Below are 23,780 nucleotides of genomic sequence, written 5' to 3' on the forward strand. Positions count from 1 at the left end.
CAGTCAGCTAGCACCAATGCAGGCTCTTCTACAAGGTGTTTTGTGCCAGACCTTAGCTGAGTGTAGGTAGTCCAAGTTCAGCACTACTCCATCATTCAAAATCAAGCTACAAAAGCTCATCACATTTGCCCTTTAGCATGTCAAGCCCTTTTGCATTTTGATTTTTGTGATCAAATGCTGGAAAACAAGGACCGATTTTATCACTGCCCTCTGCTACCAGAAGGCTTATAGAAAGATTGTTTTTATTTCCTGGTTGCCGCTTTTTTTCTTCTCATTCCTAAACAGTCAGGTGAGTAAACTGAGCTAGTGTGGCTTTAGCATGGCAGGTGTGTTTTTGAGTTTACCTTGTAAGAAAACGCTGCCTCATGGCAGAAATGTTCCTCAACCGCTTCAGATTGTAGACTTTAAATTTTCAAGGCCAGTTTACAGCATCCAATACCTTTTCCATGCTAACCAAAGCCATCATTTTAAAGGCTGCTCAGCCTCATCCCTCTGCTCTTCCTATCCCTCCAGCCAAATCAAAGCTACACAGCATATTCACAAGTCAAACTGACAAAAGTTCCCCAGCAACTACAACGGAGCATGTCTGACTTCTTTGAGAGGAACTCTATTTTGTTTAGGGTGATCTAGGTATCTTCCAAAGATGAAACTCAAACTCACCTATTTAACTCATTTTGACTTAATTTGGGGTGCTTTATTAGCAACCAGTGTAAGACAGAGTAGCTAGTATAATATAGAGTGATGTTTAAATTAGTTTACAATTTGCTTGGGCTCATCTAGAACTGCGCTGAACAAAGCCATTCAGAAATGTCAGCTGTGTTCCTAACCACTGTAACAAATTGTTGCCTGAACGCTGCACACCTAATGACTTCAAATTAGCTTCACTGCGATATTGCCTGACAGTTCGTTACGACTGTTAGCAACATAGCTGGCGTATCATGACCAATAAATTGGTTTCAGTGTGGGCTGGGAAAGGGACTTCCATCAATTTGATTAAAGAAATTACTGTAGCATTCAAAGCATAAAGACAAACTAGTTTAAGGAGACAGAAATAAGTTAACTGTACCAGAAAAACATTGCTTGTGATACAAAAGCTTGTTTATATACCATTTGTGGCAGAGAGAATGACTAAATTTCAACTGTGTCGCATACTATTTTAGTCTGTAGGCTGCTGTCTCTCATCTGAAGTAAAATAATGCTTCATAAATGTACAAATTATTTTATTATTTTTCTTTGTTATTGTTGATATTTATTGAAGATGACCCAGAAGCACGTACCAGAACAACTGAGGCTTTGTGCTGGTTAGCACAAGGGGAAAAACCCCAGGAAGACTCCTTCTATTTCTATTTCTTTGTGATTTCTTTTGATACTAGAAATAAAATATATTTAACTTTGACAAACAAACAACAACTGGATTATTTATTCTACTATTAAGGTATCCCAAAATCACATCTAAAATGAGGATGATGTATTACTCAGATGAATTAAAGGTTATCCGTTCTTATGCTCAGTAAGGCCCCACTATCAAAATTAGAAAACCAACGAGGTGATGAAAACACACCAACATGTTCACTCATCTGCTGAACTAGAATAATACCTTAAGAAACAAGAAAAAAAGCCAACCTTTTTGTGTGACTTTACCATTTGTGAAAGGTGACAGACTGAGAACCCTGGAGACTCTGTAAGTTTGTCTGCTAGCCCACAGAGCAAGCACAAATACCTCAGCATTGGGGGGAAATAAAATATACCTGAAATGTTACCTGAAGAAATCACCGATCTTCTGAGAAACTGCTTTTAATGACCCCCAATTTTCTTGCTAACCAAGAGCGTCAGTCAGCTTTTATAATATCAACACATTTACGTGATGTAGACCGCGGTTCATTTCATGCAGACCAGGGCACTACTGAGCTATAAGAAGAGACCTTTAGGTACAATTCAGTTCTTTCTACTGAGCTGCTAGTACAATTCAGTTCTCACACAGGTTCACTCAATGAAGAGAACAATTCCTCTGTGCCTTGCCAAAATGTAACTGAATTTTTGTATGTCCTGTGGCCAGTATAAGATAGTGCTGCATTTATGTAATAGAGGAACCAAACTTACATTCAACTACCGCTGAATCGGATGGGTACAGAGGAGAGGACTGACTTACCCTTCACATAAGTCTAATACTCTGGATACAAAGGCAAGCTTATCTTAATAAAAGTAATATATGAAAAAAAATCACTCACTGAGTAGCATGCAGAAATTATTAACATAGTAATACTCATAGCAACAATAATACTATTTCCACGGTAAGACGTATTATCACCTAACCTATGTCCTATGTGAATAATCTGGAGCCTTAAGAAAACTTTATGCATTGTAGCGAGAGAATAAATCATATTTTTTACCAGAAGAGAATAACCCATGTGATGATTTCTGTATGTCATCTATTTGCAATAAAAGCTGTATGTACCTGGAATATGCTTAGCCCATCCAATGATCACCACCAGTTCTCTGTCTGCCAGGTCACAAAGAGTGGTAAGCGCTTTGATGTCACTGTCTGGAACAGTGGGGTCAGGCATAGCATAGATCTTCTCTGGTTCAGCCACCAGCAAATGGGAGACAATCTTGTTATCTGTAAAAATGGTCCAGAACAGTACAAGATCACCAGTAGCATCATTCTACTTTTCAAACAGATGGCTCATATTTCAAAGTGCACAGAATTTGTCTTAAGATACTGGACCTAATTAAACCTTATTGTAACTTCACTGGCTTCTACAAGTGGTTACAGTAGCAACGAATCTGATCCATTAACAATATTTATCAAGCTAGACATGTATGCTTTTAAGATAGTAAATTTAATGGAATGTAGAAATACATGATCACCTCCTAATATTGGAATACAAACTTTGCAGAAAATATTCATGCATTATAATGTATTTCAGACTGTCCGAATAGAAAAGTTTTGCCACCTTCTAATTACCTGCAACCCACTCATGCCCAAAGGCTGGTATAATTTTTGAGCAAGTAAATACCACAAGCAGTTAGTCAGTCACTGAAATCTGTAACTTCTGTCAGCAATACCAACTACCATTCTTTGGTCTGGATGTCACTGATCAACTGTTGCAACAAAATTGTCTCAGGACTTTCTCAGTGCTCATTATCCCACATATTATTATAGGGATTATGGGTATCCTGCCTGTTGAAATGTTAAAAATGCATCTGCACTCCTTGGGGCTTATGCTGTCAGAAAAGTGGGCTGTTGTCTTATATTTGCTTTTCAGTGAAACACACAAATTTAGAATGATGTAAAAAAATTTGCTTCGTTAAGTGCAAAAATAGACTAATGACCTCTTCTCATTTCCAGCCAGGAATAGCTATTAAAATCAATGAAAATAAAGAGTGAAAACTAAGGAGAGTATCAACAGATGGAGACTCTACCTCAGAAAACTAGTTTTGTGCAAAGAATTATACTTTATCATATTCACACGCTGCCTATTTCTATCTATATAGCATTTTCATTCATGTGTTTATTATTTACTTTTTCATACAGATGACTTATGAAATCGATTTGGAATAATTGATTAAGTTATAAGGAAAAGTGAAGAGGAAAAAAAAAAAGAGTAGAAGAGCCTGAAAGATTTACAATAAATACAGTGCTGCTCTTCCATATTCCGTAAGTAGGATAAACGTAAAATGAGCATTATATCCACGTGGAGGCACAATGGAAATACCTTATCTTTACACAGGAGCCTGATTTGTTACTCTGAGAAGGCAGAGCTGAAAAATGGGAAAAGGACTAATTCATTAAGCCTCCTAATACAGGACACATTACTATACTTCCCAATATATATTTACATTTTACCTTTCATGGTAGGTACGCTTTGTGACCTCAAATGCACCGCCAGAATTTAAAGCCGAAATGGCACCCTTTGGTGAATTTACACAAATCTGTTCCCTTCATTAGGATGAAGAGTTATGGGGCTTGATATAAATGGGATTCCATTGTGAGAAGGTGCAAAGTATTTTCTGACTGCAGAGAAAGCTGCCAGAATGAGTATCACCCTCCCCTTCCGCATGTCCTCCTGTGGGGGACCTACAATGGAAGCTGACAGGGATGTGACTTGCCCAGGAGCGTCAGAGAAGCTCCCTACCAGCCCATGACAGATTTCCATAAAATACTCACTCGATTCAGATTTCTGATACTTTACTGCTCTTTTGTGACACAGACTCCTCGATTCTGATCTACTGTCTCTACAATTTTTGCCTTATTCCAAATTTGTGTGTCAGAAGTTGTGATATATGCTAGCCCTTCATAAAATAAGTGCAAGAGCCAACTGGAAACCATCACATCAAGCATGTTTTATTACAAGGGGATATATTCATGCTTTATATGAACTATGGGAACCATGCCAACTGAGTAATTCTTGATCTCAATATTCTACTGATTATCAAACTGATTAATGAGGAATTCTATTCTTATTTAAAGATGACAGATGGTAGTTTTAACTTATATTGGCAAACAGCCTTTGCACATAATTTTTTTATTTTTTAAACAGTCTTTTCATATCCTGTTTAATTTCACACAAAAACCATAATCTTTTTAACTGACAAAAGATAACATTGCTTCTTCCCAAATTCCAGTATGTTTGCATGCATTAAAAAGTAAGATAAATAAATTAGAGTTTCTTAATATCAAAACACGTGTAGCTGAGGACTTCAACTTTGTGGGTTTTTAATCGGTGATAAATGAATGAACAAGCACTCACATCCCCCAGCTGGTTTTTTCCCCTGCAAACAGAAGAAATGGCCAAAGAACCTCTTTCATTTTTTTTATTAGGTTCCTCACCAATGGCTTTTTGTAGATTATTCAGGAATATTGTATATTTTGACTCAGGATTTGCAAAATCTCCAATTCTTTTTATTTTCACAATCAACAAGATCTACAGGTAGGCCGTCAGATTTCATGGTGAAGCTGGAAAATACAATAGAGGCCAGAGGTAGGTGTGGGAAATATCCTCCAAACACCTGTTCTTTCCCTATAGTGGGAGAAAGGCACATTTATTGGAGCGTGTATTAGTATAGACCATAGGAAAATTCTGAATGTACTCAGAAAGCTCCATCACTCAGGAAATTGAATAGCCATGAGCACTGTTTCTAGGTAAATCTTATTTAATCTTTCCCTAATTAGAATCAATAGAACCCAATTTTCATTCCTGTGCCTTTGTTAACGCACAAACTATCAGTCAGGGTCCAGAAAATCTCCCAGGCTAATTCCACACAAAACCGATTCAACTGTTTCAAGTCTTGACACTTATTTGACAGGATCCAAAAATTCAGTTTTATAAATGTTTGTAACAAAAATGTTTGTAATTGGACGAGCTAAGGAAAATGAAGGGATGCACTTCGGTAATGAGTAATGATTTATACGGAGGTTAGTTTATCTCAGGCAAATGGAGCTTACAGAAATTGGTGTAGTTAGCATCTTAAAGGTAATGTAATGCACTACTTTGCAGTAATCTTGGGTTTACAGGGAGAGTCTTGTGTTTCAGTACAACAGTGTTAACCTCTGAAGGGCTTGGGGTTTTTAAGTTGGATTCTATTTTCTTTTGCCTCTTTGGTCTTGGCTTTTTTGGTATGCTAGGCTATCAACATTTCTACTCAATGACAATATCAAGTAAATGAAAAACTGACAATCTGTGCACCCAGGAAAACTAAACCTCTAATGAAATTAAGCATTAGAGTTTATTAAATTTTATTGTATTATCAGAAAGTTTTTATTATAATGTGGAAAATCTGCTTAGTGCAGCCCTAGATTGTATTTACAGAACGGTGGGACAGCTTATGGAGGCTGAGTGGAAGATGCCAGATTGGACAATTGAAGGAATATAATCAGCATAATGTTTTTTGGAAAGGCAAAAGGAAACTATGCCATATGTTCACTTAAGCCTTAATTTTATGTAAAACTGGCTGAATTTTCTTTGACACAGCTAAAATGCCCTTTCACTTACAGTTCAAAGACTGTTTATTTGCTCTCCAGATCCCCATATGCTCAAACGTATTGTACACAGCACTGTCCCCTACTGGGGAACACGAACAGAAACAAATTCCATTTTCCATACAGCCAGGTATTTTCAAAAGCCTAAAACTGACATGTGTGTTGTCAGAGGCAAATGGGAGACAAGGAGGAGTTTGCCCTCCTTATTTCTCTGGCTTATTTCTCTATTTTAGGAGCAAATTAATCTTGGCAGGAGAGCAAGTCGACGTGTGTATTCTCATTTGAATTTGGAAGAGTTTACAACACTTGATACAGCATGTGTGCCTTTGCAGGGTAATACACTAGCCTCTTGCACTACGGCTATAATGCTATTAAATTTACTTCAGGGAATTAGTACAGTCACTGCTTGAGTTTATATAAGCTGCAAAGCAAAACCCCTAACTATTTTTAGTTAATCGCAAAGAGGATGGAACTTGTATTTTAGCAATGAGATGATCATCTCCCTCTCTCTCTCACTTTCAGCCTAGTGAGATACAATCAAGGACTTTATTAAAACATAACAAAACAAAGAAAAAAAAAATCCATGAGGGTACTAGAGTCCAAACTACCAATCTATGCTTGTTATTAGTATGGCACGTTGCTGTAAAATCTAATGCTAGGCAGTGTATTAATCTATAGGTATAAATTAATGACGCTCTTAATGTATTTTCATTGGGAGGTTGAGCAGTCAAACTCAGTTAGTTAGTGAAAACTACAAAAATCACTTTCTTGTGAAATCTGAAACTAGAAGCTTCAATGAACTAATGATCACAGTATGAACCATTTTATGTACCACTGAAAATAAAGACAACCTGTAAACGTAAAATTTGCACTGCATAAACCATGCTTTTATACACTTCCACCTGTAAAAATATTCTTTCTTCAACTCCACTTGAGAAAGATAAGCGTATTTAAAACAAAATGTGTTAAAAACTAAATGGATATAGTGTTCATGGTAATATCTTCTGACCGAACCCTTGTCCCAGTCAGAAGGAGCTTAGCAAACAGGGCTAGGAATCAATACCTTGTATTCAAAGAGAAATTTTGTGTATCTGGTGTACTCACATGGCTTTTTTGCTGGCTGAACTAGCTGAGGGTTCAGGTATGGGCTATTCTCTGCATCTATTCTGCGCTTGTACTTCTGGCGACCTCCACGTACTCTGTCTAGGCGGACTCCTATATTGGGAAAAATAAGCAAACATGTAATTAAATATATTATGAGGATGCCTTTCAGGTAACAATCTTCTATCTCCTGCCTTCCAATATTTATTTAAAAAGGAAAGCAACACTACAAGTATTTGCAAGCCATTTTCACACATGCAAGACTAAGTATAGAACATAATTTCCTGTTGGTTTGAAACCATTTTTTCATTTTTACATATTATTAAAAACAGCTAACAAGTTTAGTTTCCATTTTAAAGACTATGATCTTAAGTCATCTTTGCCAGAAGCAGAAGTTCAAAGCTGTAATAAACACCATAGATATACAAGGCTAACATTATGAGTAGAGAAGTACAGAGAACTTTAGAAACAATGAGTGCTGTATACAGTTTAGATAGTCAAAACCAATGCTTTTAATTAACATGGATTAACATGGTTAGAGGATACAGAGTAAGTACCTTTAGTAAAATAAGAATATATATGTGGCTTAAAGACCTCAAATGGTTCATGAGGGTTTGAAAGAAATTGTATGGCTGTTCATTTAGACGTCATCAATGATGAATTAACATTTGTGTTCTACCTCCATATTGTTCATTGCTTCAATAAAGCATTCTGCTACCTGTTTTGTACAGATACATAGGAGTTTACCTTCCTGAAACAAGCCATAGCTGCTCTCCTAGACAAAATGAAAAAAGGAGGGGGAAAAAAAGATGGTAGGTCCTATAAAACAATGAAGTATTTTTATTTCCTTCTGAGTCACCCAGGCCAACTTCCAGACAACCAGGACGAATGTCAGTATAACCAAGTAGTAACATAACACTGAAGTTGAAAAACTTGGCACATATGCAGGGCAACAGGACAAGTAATACCAAGTGCAAAATTTGTCCCTGATGACATGGATTTAACTAGACAAGAATGCAAGGACACATTACGTATCAATGAACCCTGTGAGCGATGTAGTAAAGCACAGCTCACATTCTCACTTTTCTTTTCAGTGTCTATTTTAGCTCTCCTCCCTGTATTTATCTTTTCTATTGCCATTATTGTGTCCTACTCTGCTACTTCCCATCTCCCCGATCTCTCCCTTGCAGGAAATACCTCCAGAACTGGCTTCTGGACAGCAGAGAAGCCACCACCAAAGAAATTACAGTTTATGTGCACAGCAAGAAGAATACAGCACAGAATTTACACGCTGCCCGTGAACCTGTACTGGTAGCACAGTCTAGTTACTAGGAAACATCTGTCAGTCTTCTTTCATCCTCAAAAACCAAAGAGGATTGACTGGGTTTTGGTGAAGAAAAGTCATTTAGCCAACCAGCCAGAAAACCAAGGCTAACTCTTGTTGGATTGTTTTTGTTTCTTCTTCATCTTTCTTGCCTTTCCCCCCCCCCCCCCCCCCTTCTCCTGTTCTATGTCCTACTCTCCAAGCTGGCATGAAACTAACACACCAGAACACTCACTAGCTGACCCAAGGAAGACAGTAGTTTAGAAGTCCAATTCCGTGCTCCTCTATCAGCAGGGCAGGCTTTGTGTGCATGGGGTTCTCCGCCCAGACGGACTGTTAGTATCTACAAAGGTTAGTAACACAGGAGATACTTGGCTTCAGGATACAACCAATGTCTGTAACTATAATGCAGTGAATTGTATACAACAGTGCTCAATAGTTTTTGCTCGCCAGGGAAGTGGGTGATGATCATCTCTATTTAACAGTGAAATTTCATTCCATTTACTGCAGAAGACACTGTTTTTCACTCACTCGAACTCAAGAAGTACATTTTGCATTGTATGTTACCAATTATATTTTTGTGAATCACATTATATAAATAATAAACCACATCAACAACATACCCAAACAGGTCAGTGTATAATGATGCATGAAATCTTATTTATGGTATTTACCTATATCACTACCAAACTTGTGACTGATTTGTGGTCCAAGCTATTTGATAAAATTCATGGTGATTCAATCGACAAAGCATGGTGATTTTTTTTGCTTATTTTTAAAGTTATACTTAGAAATGTACGAACTACAAGACCACTTTAAGAATTGATAGTGCAAAGCTTTTTGGAGCTAATGATAACTCAGTGTTCTCCACCCTTGAATCGGGAGTTTGAGCTACATCTGAAGCAAGTGACATCCGGGACAATACACTGCCATGAAAACAAATTGCAAAAGACCAAGGTTTGACAGTTGAATATTCAGAAATAGGCACAGGATTAGAGCAAGCCACATGCGATATTGGTGGGATTACGAAAAAGACTGCCCAGCGTTTGAAGAAAAATAGATAGAAAATGATTTCTGCATAATTCAGATGCCATCCTTCTTTCTGCTTGGGAGCAGATTTCATAGTGATAAAAGATGGATAGCATCAGACAGAAGTATGTTTAATCAAAAAGTAATGGAACTGAAGCTTAAATTAAAATAATATAAATCTACCAAGATGAACAATTTTTTTACCTCCTTTGCATTTGCTGAGATACACATTCAAGCCATTCACATACTCAATGGAAGGAAATACAGACAAATGTCACAATAGCAAAATTATACATACATCCATGCACTCACCTATAATACATAGCTATATCAGTAAATATAGCTACTTTCTTTTTTAAAAAGAAAATCATTATAATCCTAAATATCTGAGAAGTAATGGTATTGCACATTTTACAATTACCTAAATCTCTAATATAACTAATTACAATTCTAATGTGAAAACATTGTGATAACATAATACCAATAGACTATAAATTAGAGGTTTATAACCCTTTCATTAAAACTGATACGGAGTTTACCATCATTTTAGCTCCTAAGCATTCCTTGCTCCTTGTACTATTACGAAGCAGCTATTTCAGAATCAATTTCTGATAATCTAACACACTCTTAGTGGTATTTTACTTCCCAAGAGTCTTTATAGAAGTAAACAGAATGCAAGACACTGCTTAAGAAAGTATACCCATCTGACATTCCACAAAAACTTTGGAATTTGGTGGGCAGCAAACTGAAATCCAGAGGTCGCTGTGTATATGCATGCATTTTCCTCTGGAACTCCTATAGCTTGTATGAGAGAATTCATTACATAAAAATATATTTATCTGCTCTCAAAATAGTAACAGCTGATGCCTTCTTCGTTAGAAAAACAAAGGAAAGACAGACAAGCAATTTTGTCCGCAAAGATCTTCATTTGGGGCAGGAGGAGCTTAACATTTTGATCACAGAGGTAATTGCTACAATTCAACACACAGTCTGTACTTAGACTATTAAAGAGGATATTGTGGCACATAGGCAGCGTACAGGGAGAAGTTAAGTAGACCGCTGCTTTAGCTCTGCTGTGCACGTGGGCTTGCCAGAGTCTTTAGCAACTCAGTTCACTCACCCTATCAGTCCTCAACCATAAAGTAAAAAGAAAGATATCCCCTCCACCTATATACACTCAAGTCACATCTCCAAATGAATTGCACTGTATATATGATCATTACAGTTGTTTAGGGTCAAAACATCCATTAATGTCACTAAACAAAGCTCCACTGAAGACAAGCAAGTTGATTCTCCACACTTCCCAACGCTCAGGTTCATTGTAAAATTCTTCAACAGAAAAACAAAACCAAAATCCCTAATGAGAAAAATAGGGATGACCACAGGGTACAAATAGAAAGAACAGGCTTGCTACCAGTTTTGATACCAGTTACTTTCAACAGTCAAGTGCAACACATTCACTTTATACCTTAGGACAAGGCCAACTCATGAACTCATATGTTCAGGAGTCATGGGTATTCACACATCTTGATGTGATTTACAAAGCTGAGAAGGATTACACTAAAACTGTAATATATGGAGAAATGGAAACTATATAAATCAATGCAATAGCTACTTTTTTAAAAGAAAGCAATGACACATACTAATACAAATAAGAATTTCTCCAGCTTTTTTTTCCCTCCTACTTTTTTTTTTTACCTCAAGCTTTTCCTTTTTTTTTTTTTAAGGGAAAAAAAATGGTCTCATAGTCACTATACAAGCTTCTACAAAAAAGGTTTACCTCCTGGTTCTTCACACAATCTTTGCATAATTTCTATCAAATGCTTACCAACACACAACAAAATTATATTGGGCACTTACTCTAAAGTGAAAGCGTCCACATAGTCTTGCACATCAACAACTGAAGACTAAAGTTGATGTACAAAATGAGCTACCCACCGGTACTTCAATCTAAACAAAACTAACATAGGCAAACCTGAACCCTCCATTTTCTCTGTATTTCCACATCTGTTCCTCCCTCGCCAACAGATGCAAATTATTAGTCCTGTTCTGTAGTCCTTTTCTTACACTGTCTTGGAGCCCTCATCTGGGACAGGTACCAACTGCGATTGCTGCTATATAATAAAAAAGATTGCCCTTACCCCAAGATATCATTCTTCTAGCTATTCAGGTCCTCAGTACAATAATCCTATTTAACCATGTCATCTCATTTTTCCATACAGATCCAAGCCACATCCAAAGTATCTATTTACTATTTACTCCTTTAGAAGCTACCTCTCCTCTTCTTCTCCATCCCCTCCTTCTTACTTTGGCTACAAGCCTCTGGTGTTCATTTGTCCACTTGTCCCACAAACATTCTCGTCCTTTCCATGGAGCTCTATACCCCCAGGAAGTCCTGAGACTAACTTTGAAGGCATTACCCAATCCTTCGAATCAAAACCTACCAACACCAGGACTGCCTGTAAGAAATTGTTTACTACCTATAATTGGGGAGAGCTCTTTATTTTGGAAAAAATAAATCTAATTCACTTAAATATGAACTAATACCTGAATAAATCAAAACTCCCTCTCTACCTTCCAGTACATCAGTAAAGAAGAGGTTAGCAATCAGAATCAAACCCGCAATTTTGACTTCCTACGGAAATTTCAAATTCTTCTCCCGTTCTGTCCCCCCTATATGAGAGATATATGGCAAGCAGATACATTCCACACTGATGCCATTCTGGCAAGCTCCACCTCTAACACAGCATTCCATATGTACTAAATATATTCTTATCTCATTTTTTGAGATATGTAACTGGGTAACGATCCATTTTCTACAGATGTCTGTAAGATTCCCAGCATTGCCTTAAATTTTACAGTGAGACCAGTAAGAATGGATACCCACATAACTGCATCTTGCCAAACTTGAAAGGAACATCAGTAGCAGAGGCAAAAAACCAGATTAACAGCAAAAGTGGAAAAAGCAAAAAGAATTTTAATGGCAGGCTCTGATGTGGTTCTCCTTTTGTGCTTATTTGTAAGATTGCTGGTAAGCTTGCGTGAATATCATAAACTCTGGGTTTTGCTTTTATTCACACAGAACAGGAAAACCAGTTGATTTTTCCACCATGACCTCAGACAGAATGCATTTAGATTTAAGAATGTGTGGTCACCTAGTTACTCTTTAGACACTGCAGTAATCTCTATAGTTTGGGATTAGGTAAGTGTGAGGCCAGTGCATTAATCCTACAGTCAGAAAGATTCGTAGTGGAAAAAATACTTTCAGTTTAAACCACAAAAGGCCTCTCTCAATATAGTAGAAGCATGCAGGAAGTAACACAGCATGAAGTAAAAGGCTAATATGAGCTATCTTTTCTTCTGGATCTGCATATTTGTTTTATGTGCTGAATTAAAAGGATGCCAGAGAGCTTCTGAAACCAATTTACAAAATATTTCGATAATACCATGTGCAGGTAAAAATTCAGCTAAAGATGTAAAATATGTGTCCATTAGGCAGGTAACATTTTGAAAACAGAGTCCTAAGTCATCAAAGAAGATAAAAGCTATAACTCACATTAAAGCTTTCCTGATCTATAGCTGAATTAACAATTAGCAGGGGAAGGCTTTAGTGTTTTGTCTTCTGATAGCCATCTGCACTATTAAATACATTAGTCTAGCATAGGAATTCTAAAAATCATCCTCCTACTTTACATTCAGTCAGTACCAAAAAGTATTTGTTAATATAGGATAAAATTTGCTGTCCTCAGGAGGTGCCTATAAAACAATTTAGTGCAGGAACCTGCCCATATAACAGACTGAAAGACAAAACAGTGCTTATTACTTCAATATCCAAGTTACTCTGTGACTAAGTTGCTTAATTTATACATTCTTCTGACAAAGATTTGTAACAGACAGTTTATTATTAAAAAAAAAAAAAATTGAGCCAATTAAAATATTTAGTGGGTTTTTTCCAGGTTGAAAAATCAAAAGAGAAAAATATTGCTTTTGTAAAACAAGTGTTTCAAACCAATGTTTCATTTCAGATTTTGCTCATGTTTAATAAGTAAAAATGTTTCTGGGCAACCAAATGTCAGTAACATTTTGGAAAATCCAATTTTTTTACCTGAGATGAGGAGATGAGAAGGCTGGATTTTGGCAAAGAAACCAAAAAATAAAAAATCTCTTCGGTTAAAGCCTAGAGGTTTGGGGGTTTTTTTTCAGTTTGACAAAAGAACTGATAAATGTGTTACTTGCACAGCTCAGTACTCAACCTCTCTTGAAAGGAACATTAACTTTGCATGAACTAATCATCTACACGCTGAATTTTTGTGCACTGTCATTTATGCATTAAAACATAAAAGAACATGCATAAAATCCACTTAGTTTTCCCATGCAAATGAGATTTTGTGTAAATAAATTCCATTATTTCTTAGCACAAGTGATTTCCATTGAAGAATGGTCCATAAACAAAGATGTTCACATGAAGAAAATGTGGCATAAAATGTTTAAGAGTACTACTGTTGCTTTACATTTTTAATGGTTCCATATGAAGCTAAGTATTCTAATCTGTGACACTCACAAATACAAATTAGGTCGCACGCAACAGGTGACAAGTTTTAATTGAATGTCTTCTGTCTGCAATTCTGACAAAAGGTGAATGGAAATAAATGAGTCTGGCAAGACAGCCCTGAGCCTTACAATACCCAATATCTCATTATTTTTAAACAGCTATCTATAAACTGATGCTGACAAGCCTTGAACCTTTTATTTCTGTTCAAGAAGAGGTGAATGTGCAGAAAGAAAGGGAAAAAAAAAGAGAAAAGAAAAACAGGACAGCTACTCTGTTGCATTAATCATGCAATACCCATTATTAGCTCTCAAATATTACAAAAGAATACCTTTTACACTCCACATAAGAACTTATAAAAAAATCGGTTTCTTTTCCAGAAGAGATACACTCTATGCACTCAGTTCCTAGTGCCTAAATTTGATTTTTTTTGAGTGTTATACTACCAGAACTTCATTAGAATTATGCTAGACTCATGCTGATTTTAAAGAGACTGAAATTAGGCCACTAAATACAGGCTACAAAACTTCCATTTCTTTTCCTTTGCTTTTCCAATGTGAAGAAGAGCCTATGTTGCAGCAAAATGTGCATATTTGTAAACTGTGAAGGAAAAGCGATGCAGGACTAAGACTGTGCATATATATAAAGCACTGACATGTCTGAAATGAAACAGTTACTATCACATAATACTTCTCTCCACATCACCTGGATTACTAATATACAAATAACTAGGAAGCAGTGTAAAATACTGCAAAAGCTTTTATGAATAACACAGAAAATACTGTTGCTAATTGCACCATTAAATTTCATGTCAATGCGCTTATATATCATAACCATGCTATATAATAGTGTATGCCTTTTTTTTTTTTTTAATTATGCATATGACGTCCTGGGACAGGGTATAAGAATAAAGAAAGGCAATCTATCACTAAGTAAATACCACAGTTCTTACCTTAATTTATGTAAATATAGTTACACAAGATGCTATCTTGTTTCCGAGTTCAAATTACAACCAATTTAATGAAGTGGAGCTTGCTGGGCTGTAAAGTCATTACTGCATCAATACACTCGTAACCATTACTTTAAGGTGACAAGCAGACACTGGGAAAGTCAGCTTGGCTGATGATCGAAGGAGAGGGCATGGAACGCCACGAGACAGGAAGGTCAAAAAGTAAGTTTGAGTAAGGCCGTATCAATGCCTGAAGGTCAAAAGCAGGCCTTTATTCTAGATCACATCATCAAAGCTTATAAAGAATTCAAGAGCTATGCTAGTGACAACTCTAATAGAAAAGAAGTCTAACTGAAGTTCTGGACCATTTACTGGCGACTCTCAAGAGAGATGGGAAGATCAAAATGAAATGCGTTATAATAATCGGACTGTGAAGTACCGGTAGCATGAATCAAGATCTCAATACCCTTTTCAGATACAATAATGTACAGTGTCACAATATTTCAGTTAGTGACTTGGATGATGTGGGATTCTGGAATTAATCTGAGATCCAGAAGTCATGGAAAAGTTCTTAATTGTGGGAGCTGAAACAGTTATATAAAATCATATCAGTCCTACTGGGACCACAAAATAGCTTACTTAGAATTAGGATTTCTATCTAGAGGAAGTGATTTAATTTTGCTGGAACAGAACCAGATAAAACTAATGGATCACTCTCATCCTACTAGAGCTTTAAAGCAGATGTATAATTCACTGAAATATTAAAAGTTCTTTACCCTAACAAACACGTTCCTCAAGTTTGGGTATTTTTGCTTTTCTGTTTTGTTATTCTCCTCTTTTTTTTTTTTTGTCTTTGGGACAAAATCTTTCTCATTGTCCTCAAGGAGTAGCCAGTCTGTGCTGAACTGTACAAGAGTAAGACGCGCAAAATTTAGTTTCCAAATTGCACTCATCTGGCAAAGTAAGAGAGACTTACCTTTTCAGTTAAGGTGGCTTTATATTGCCCAGTTGAGTCTAAATTGCCCTTAGTGCAAAAATATGTGTTCTCACAGAATTTTGGACTTCTCCAAGGCTATTCAGGGAAACACCATCCAGACACTGTCTTTTCTCTTATCACACCCACAACAACATAAAATTACAGGATAATTCTAACTTCAAGATAAAGGATATATTACTAGGATATATTACTTATATTACTAGTTTCAGGTGTCTGGCAAATAACATGGCTTTTCTGTACTTTGCTCTTCCTGTCCACGTACTGTAACTTTCCATTTCTTAAAATTCTACCTGCTACAAGAGTAAAGTTCAACAGAGGCTTATATGAGTTCATAGTACTGATAGCAGCATTTTATGACTGTGAGAAATTTGAAATTCCTGGTTTTGACTCCTTTTCTGACTTCTCTGACAGTTGCTTACTTTAAAAAAGGGAAACTTTATCTGCTACTTAGGGAAAAAGCAGTGATCTCAGTTCATATGTTCAGACTGGAAGGTACTGACATAGCACACCGCAGCATCTTCCTGCGCAGTGTTGCTCCTGCCTGAAAATCTCAGAGTTAACGCAGAAGAATAAATTTAAGGGTTTTTTTGTTTCACTACTTGCAGTGGGTTAAAGTGATAATCGTTCAACAACAAAACTAAAACTTCAAAACTGAGTGGCTAGATGGGCATCGAATCAAGATTTTATAGTAAAATAAAAAAATGTAAAATGTCAATGTGGTGGAATTGCTTTCTATTAGTGTTACCTCGTATTTTAAAGCATTGTGTTGAAAGGTGGAAACAAAGATGAGAGATACGTTCTCTGCATGTATTACAGTTTCTGGAGGTGGCAGGTAAAAACATTCCAACGTGTGCAGCTTAACGAACTCTGGAAAAAAAGCACTCAGGAAGAATGCAATTGTTTCTTTCTCAAAAAAAGTTGGGTAGTAGTGTATCTAATGATGAGTATAGAGTCTGTAAAAAACCCTGATAATTTACTTACAAAACTGTATTCAGTAATCAACAGAAAAATAAATTAATTAGACAAACCCTTTGCAGTGTTCTATGATTTCTGGTTATGACATTAACAGCTTCAGGAAGTCCTGCCAGAACATTAGTAGAGAATATTTTCATCTACAATGTGCTACAATTAATCTGAAAGTTTCTTCTGTCGCCACCACCCCATGGTATTATGGAATAGAACTGATGTGTCCTTAACATTAATTTCAAATGTTTACTCAGAGGCTAAATACAGCAGACTAATTTTTAGTTGAGAATTAAAAATCTCAAAGTTTCTGCAAAGTTTCTGAAAGCAGAGGGAAATTAAGGTGTTACAGTAGTGTATTTCTAAGAGAATGGCGTTTTATCATAGCTCCTCATTGTGCAAATGTATTTGTGCCTGCATGTACATTCTTACACATAGGAGACATGTTCAAAGTCACAGACTCAATCGGTGCACAAAATCAAAATGTTTTAACATTAAATCCCCAGTGCATGTTTGATTAAAAAATCACCTGATTCTGAACTCATGAGTGATCCACTCAGAACAGCCTTGCCAGAAGGGGATTTTATAAATGGCCTTTACTGAGGCTCACAATCCCATCCACAGAACTCTTCTCCAGAAGTATTTGTATTTTATACAAAGTATTAGAGCGTACAAACATTTTCCCCAACGTTTTCCAGAGTATTGAGAAGACTGCAGATATCACTGGAAGATCTGGCTGAAGGGATGCCATCACCTCAATGAAAGCATTTACATTTTTAAATAGATATTTATATATTTACATAACATTACTGAAACAAATGTTTTAAAAAATGCACTTTTCCTTTGTCTTTATATAACCTTTCCCCTGTTATTCCATGAATACCAGTATCAAAGAATTGTGCATACATGAATATCGGAAAGTGAAACTGAGCAGAAAAAAAACCCCAAACTGAATGAAATCATGTTCTGATGCTAAGGTTAAGTGAGGATCAAAATAGTGAATAATATTTTTAAATTATTTAATTTTATAAGAGAAAGCTCCAGTCCTTCAATTTGAACTATATGAGCAGATCTATGGAGTATATAAAAGTATCAGATTTGGTGGAACCTCTTAAGATTAAAAAATGCATACTATTTTTTGAATCTTCCACTGTTCACTTTTTGCCCTTAACAAAAATAGGACTGGAATATTCCTGTATATACATATTTATAAAAAACCTAAGATAATATCTGGCTCTACCAGCTAAAGCTTGAAAAGAACACCAGATTAAATTTTTACAGTTCCTATAACAAGTGTATATATTCTGCGTTTCGCCTTGGTAAAGCAATGGAAAAGAAAATGAAACACAAGGAGTTAACAGGTACAGGCAAAGTTCTGTGGACATAAATGAAAAAATCTAAGTAACTCTTCATTTTGAATTTTAAGTATTCTCCTGAACATATTTAACATTTCATTCATGTCCAGAGTGTAACTGATTTATACATTAGCTCATATATCCTGCTAGCCTCATAACCTGACACACTGCCTAGCACGCTGGAGTGACAGGTTATCCTGTTTGTGGCCTCTGCAGCTCACCTCAAGATAATACTCGAGCAATTAATGGAAAGTTTATTAGCGATACCTCTTTATCGATGTTACTGCTAGAGGCTTGCCATACAAAAGCATAACAGTTAGCCTGCATATCGACTATTCTTTCGTAGTTAGCACCAGGAGTAGATCAGAGTTAATGCAGAAAATCCCAGTTGAAAAACAATTATAATGTGCTTGGTGTTTTCCAGTCTTTTTGACTGTCCATAATGTTACGCACAATTAATACTACGAGGTAAATTGATTTCACTTTCATAAAACACAATAAATTTTGAAACAATTAAGACAATATACTTCTATTATAAAATGCCCCTGCTCTAAAACAGAAAACAGTGACAATTTTCTTCTAATCTCATAGGTAATGTTGGGCCTTTGGGAAATGGGTTAATAAATTCTAGTTTTCTAAAGTAGGCAGACTGATTTACTGCAAACTTCCCCCATTACAGTTATAGTAGATGTCTATCAAATTGCTTATGAGAACAAATTTATGGAAAATATCCAAGAGTAATGCTTTGTTCTTATTAAAATACATGAATATGTATGTAATTTTAGCCAGACTAAATGAACAAAACAAAACAAAAAGAGAAAAAAGGTCAACAATTGTTGTCATGAAAATTATTCTTTTCCACAAGAAACAACTCCTCCCTGTTAAAAATGTCTTTATATAAAAGATGTTTATCTGAGGAGAATATTTTTGTTTAAATTGTAATGGCAACTGCTATGAGGAAAAACCATACAAAGTGTATGAGAATATGTTAATACAAGTAAATGGGCGACATAATTACATAAACATTATTTAAAAGAAGAAATAAAGCATAAAATTTCCTCACCCTCAGGAATTATTTTCATACAGAACTTTAACAGATGCAGAATTTTAAAAAATAATTATTTAGTTTTAAGTCAATAATTCCTGACAAGCACAGTCTATTTAAACTGGCCCACGCTTCCCCTTCTGAATGCAGATCTTAATGGGAATATTCATCGTGTGCAATGCTACACACACACATATTTTATTTTTCTAAGGGCTATAAAAAAATATTTACCAAACAGGAGACCAAGGTCTTCTCACTCGGTGCATTGCAAATCTAGCATAATTCTACTGATGTCTACATTTCTCCAGAGTTACTCTAAGGGCAGGAAGAGCAATTTAGTTTCACGAACTTTGTATTTTTTCCAAATACTGTGTTCCTTTCAAAGTTTTCTTCTTTCTCTGCTATTTCTCTCCCAAAGTTCTCTTCTCCCCATTAAAACATATATACTGGATTCATTCATTCATTCTTTTTTTATTATAAACATATAACTATACATTTCTACCTGGATTTCATTCCCTTGGACTGTGACACCCAGTTTAAAAGACATTAAGGCTAAAACAAGAGCAGAATTTACTGAGTAAAAAGATGACAGATGATGAACAAAACAACCTAACTAAACAAGCCCACAAACAGAAACCTAGAGAAATATTTCAGGGTTTTTATGACTACAACCCACAAAACAAACAAATGTGTATAATCCCCTCACAAGGAGAGTTTTTGAGCAACTTAACCATGAAGTGTACGTACAAGTCAATCCAAAATTGTTTTTCTGACATCCACGGCAACATTCAAGTCTCATCTCATCGACATACTAAGAGTATGATGATAAGAGACTTACCATACTAGTTCACCATAAAATTCAGTAATAATTTAATTGCATTTCATCTTCCTCAGACACCAAAAATTTCAAGCAGAAAGAGCCTTGGACATATTATGAAACAACTTTTCCAATGTCCCCTTGTAATGAAGCATATAGTGCCTTTCACCTATTACTGTATATGTTCCTCCTGCCGTATTTGAACAGGGAATTCTTTTAGCTGGGTTTTTTTTTTTTTTTTAATTGAAACATTAATAATTTTGAATTATTAAAAACAGTGTTCTTTTGCCTTCAGAAGCAATCATTTGAACAGAAGTTTTCCTAACATTGTTTTGCAATTTTAAGTTCACATTCTGATTTTTTTTTTTACTTTTCCTGTCTACACAGTCAAAGTATACAGGCTAGTTCACATAAGATTTTACTTGAAACACTTATATATATATTTGCTATGATTTTAAAGACATTAAAACTCCTAGGTCAAGAGAGGACAATCATGGCTTAAAATATTCAAGCAAAGTGCAAATAAAACACATGAAAAATATTTACTTGACACTACTGCCAAAAGTATCAGAAATGCTCTTAGCATAATCATCATTTAGTTTTAAGGCTTCTTTAGTTCCTTTGAAAGTCAGATTAAGAAACTATATCTAAAGGAAAGATACATAGAATTTGTTTTTATTACTAATCAATTCTTCTTGATCTGACGAAAGAAAGCACAAAAGAAACAGATGCACATATATGTAAGTTCGAACTCCTTAACTGGACGCAAAGGGCAGTCAAATTGTTCTTGAATACAGGTGAGTTCCCTGGGTCCTGTGAGTTCCCAATGAAAAAATGTAATTGCTGTCACCGCTGTGATCAGGAAAACAGACACAGGCTTAAAGGAAAAGGAGATGACACGATCCATAATGCGCTGCAGTGAGTACCCTTCTCTTTCTCCAGCAGGAACTCTTGAGAGAACGGTCACCAAAGGCTGCGTGTGCTTTGCACATGACAGTGTAATTCGAACAAATTACACTGCATTGCTTAATGATTAAAAAAGCTAAGAGTCAAAATTCCTTACTCATTCTTTTATTCTGCCCGACACAGGTAATCCTTCCATACAAACACAGGTAACACACACAGAAGTAAAGGTCTTGAGAGCTGTTGGCACGTAAAGTCTCTGTGTGGTTCCATTTTCAGCTTTTACATTTTGCCCATCCCATACTCCCCATAAGATCCAAAATTATACCTAGGACTGACCTTAAAGCAAAACAATCTTTCTCTTCGTCTTTTCCCTCCCTTTGACCTTACAACATTCTCTTTGGACCAGAACCTCACTCTGCAACGTGCGCTGCTTGTTCCAAGAAGGTATTTTGATCCTCAGGTCAAAACTGGATCCGTTTTCAGATGTTCAAGTTTTTTTCTACTAATTTTAATCTGGACTAGATATATTCAGAAGAATGGTATAACAACATGCAGAGAATTCTGAACAAGAGAGTACTGCTTATTGCATTACTATAATGACATAGCAGGAATAAGATCTTGCCTGTATTTTCAAAGGAAACTGATTCAAACGTTTTTCCTCTAAGACCTAACTGAGTTAACATGCAGAAAAGAAAGGAACCGACCATTGAAGAACATGCCTGCAAGTATGCTTATATCCAGCAACATTGTGCGTCAGTTATAGGAAACATCAGTATGATTTCTGGGAATAGTCAGTCATATCGTTTATTGGAGAAAATCAAAACAGACGGCATTGAGGATGAGGAAGGCCTTTGGGATTGAATGCGGGACCTTTTTTAATCAGTGATCTCAATGGTCTTAACAAATCTGATTTTTTCTGATACTGTTTCTTAAGGTTTTACATGTTTCCCCTTTGCTGACACAGGAGATTTATGTGAACATTGTACACCTTGGCAATACTCAGGAGCATTTGTTTCTTGAATTGAGGCAGGTTTTAGAAACTGTAACACAATTCATTTTTTACTGCCTTTTCCCCATTTTACAGAGTTAAGTTATTTTCCACTTGTCATGCCACTGTGTCAGAGATGGTGGGGTATGGTGGATTGATACCTCTTTATTATTCTCTCCAGCTTGTGTTTTTCCTTTCAGATTGCTCAGGGATCTTTTCAAACTATCCACAAAGAGTAGAAGTGTAGTAAACTTCTCTACTTTTTGCCAAGTTTGTGTGGGGTCTGTTGTTCTCTCAGTGATGGTACTTACACGTTACTCGAAACTAGGTTAACTTACAGTTAAGCACTAGATCAACAGGAAACTTGGCCAGATATTCTAGAGTACCTCAACCCAGCAGAGTTTTAGTGGTATCTGGAGCTTTAAATTAAGATTATGAGCAAAAAGCAAAAATGAGAACATACTGCAAAATTTAAATTGAGAATCTGATCTTTGTCCACTACTTTTCACATTCAGAGTGATGTTTAGCACAACTTCTACGGATCATAGATTACTCAGGTTCCACATCAAACACTTCCTAAAGTTCAAATAAATTCAGAGCCAGAGTTCTGTGATTTTGATTGGTACCTTCCCTACATCCAGAACGGTGTGGTTCATTTTTTTATTCAAAGCCATTTCCACGAAACAGCATTAAAATACCGTTTAAAATCTTCTACATGGACTTCTCGATTTTTAAAATGATCTAATTAAAAGATGGGGAAATTCTCCTCCTAGGTACATAAATATGTGAGATAAGGCAAAAAAGCTTTTCATATGCTTGTTTTTAATTTGTCCCATTCTATTCTATTGCTTCTACGCTGAGGAATGCACTTTAATCTTTGTACTAAACATAAAGAAATGCACTCTATGCTTTACATTTCTTAAGCCATGGAATACACCATACCACTAAGGTATACAATCCCTGTCAAAACTCCATGCAGTTGGCAATTGTCACAGTAAACTAAATGGACTGGGATTTCAAGTGCTGGATACTATACTTAACAGAGAAGCTCTTAAATCTTGATAAGGAAGAGAAGGCATAATTTACCTAAGAAAAATCCTCCTTTGGCAGCATATGCATGGGAAAGAAAGGCTCTATGTGCTGAACTTGAAAGGGAAATTGAAAATAAAAGTTTCTATCATGAAAATACTTCACAACATTAAAAAAACCAACCAACCAAACAGGTTAACTATTACGTACATAAGGTCTGCAGTATCAGTAAAGAAATTTTGCCTGTGCTGGCAGAGATAGAAAAGGGTTCAACTTCAGTTACATGGACCAATGCAAGTCATGATGAAGTGAACAGACTTTTACCTGTTCATCTCAAACTGTTGCTACTGAACTGGGCCATAATCAGATGTTTTCTAGATAGCTCTTACATGTCATGCATCACAGAATGAACGGTGATTCCAAAAGTACAATGCCAAAACTGGTTAATGCATATTATTTGATTTTAAGAATTGTAAAAGTCAGCTTAGAAATTAGAACACAAAACATATCTTATTACATGCCATTGTAACACAGTCCATCCTCCCAATGGCAAATATCAACGGCTAGGGTAGTAATTCCTCCATTGAGAACAGGTAGGGAGAGACAAAAAATTCCTTTATGTCCTTTTCATTCATTCATCAACAGATATCACAAAAAAATGCGTGTATTATTTAGTGCTAGTTTCAATTAACATTATTCACGTGAAGAACCAGACTAAATACTATTTTGCAAGACAGTAAGCATTCCA

The 23,780-nt window shown here is 36.0% G+C and overlaps 1 protein-coding gene across 24 annotated transcripts in view; it reads right to left on the minus strand.

The window, feature by feature from the left end:
• Window positions 1–23,780, minus strand: part of ESRRG (estrogen related receptor gamma) — a 404,653-nt gene that overhangs the window by 46,307 nt on the left and 334,566 nt on the right. For all 24 annotated transcript variants that reach the window (XM_075749263.1, XM_075749275.1, XM_075749258.1 and 21 more), the window contains 2 exons: window positions 7,085–7,195; window positions 2,456–2,617 (listed from right to left, as the gene is read on the minus strand). In XM_075749263.1, the coding sequence (XP_075605378.1) occupies window positions 2,456–2,617; window positions 7,085–7,195 (273 nt within the window). The remainder of the gene's footprint in view (window positions 1–2,455; window positions 2,618–7,084; window positions 7,196–23,780) is intronic.

Source organism: Balearica regulorum, chromosome 3 (genome assembly GCF_011004875.1).
Source record: "Balearica regulorum gibbericeps isolate bBalReg1 chromosome 3, bBalReg1.pri, whole genome shotgun sequence".
NCBI classification, from domain to species: domain Eukaryota; kingdom Metazoa; phylum Chordata; class Aves; order Gruiformes; family Gruidae; genus Balearica; species Balearica regulorum.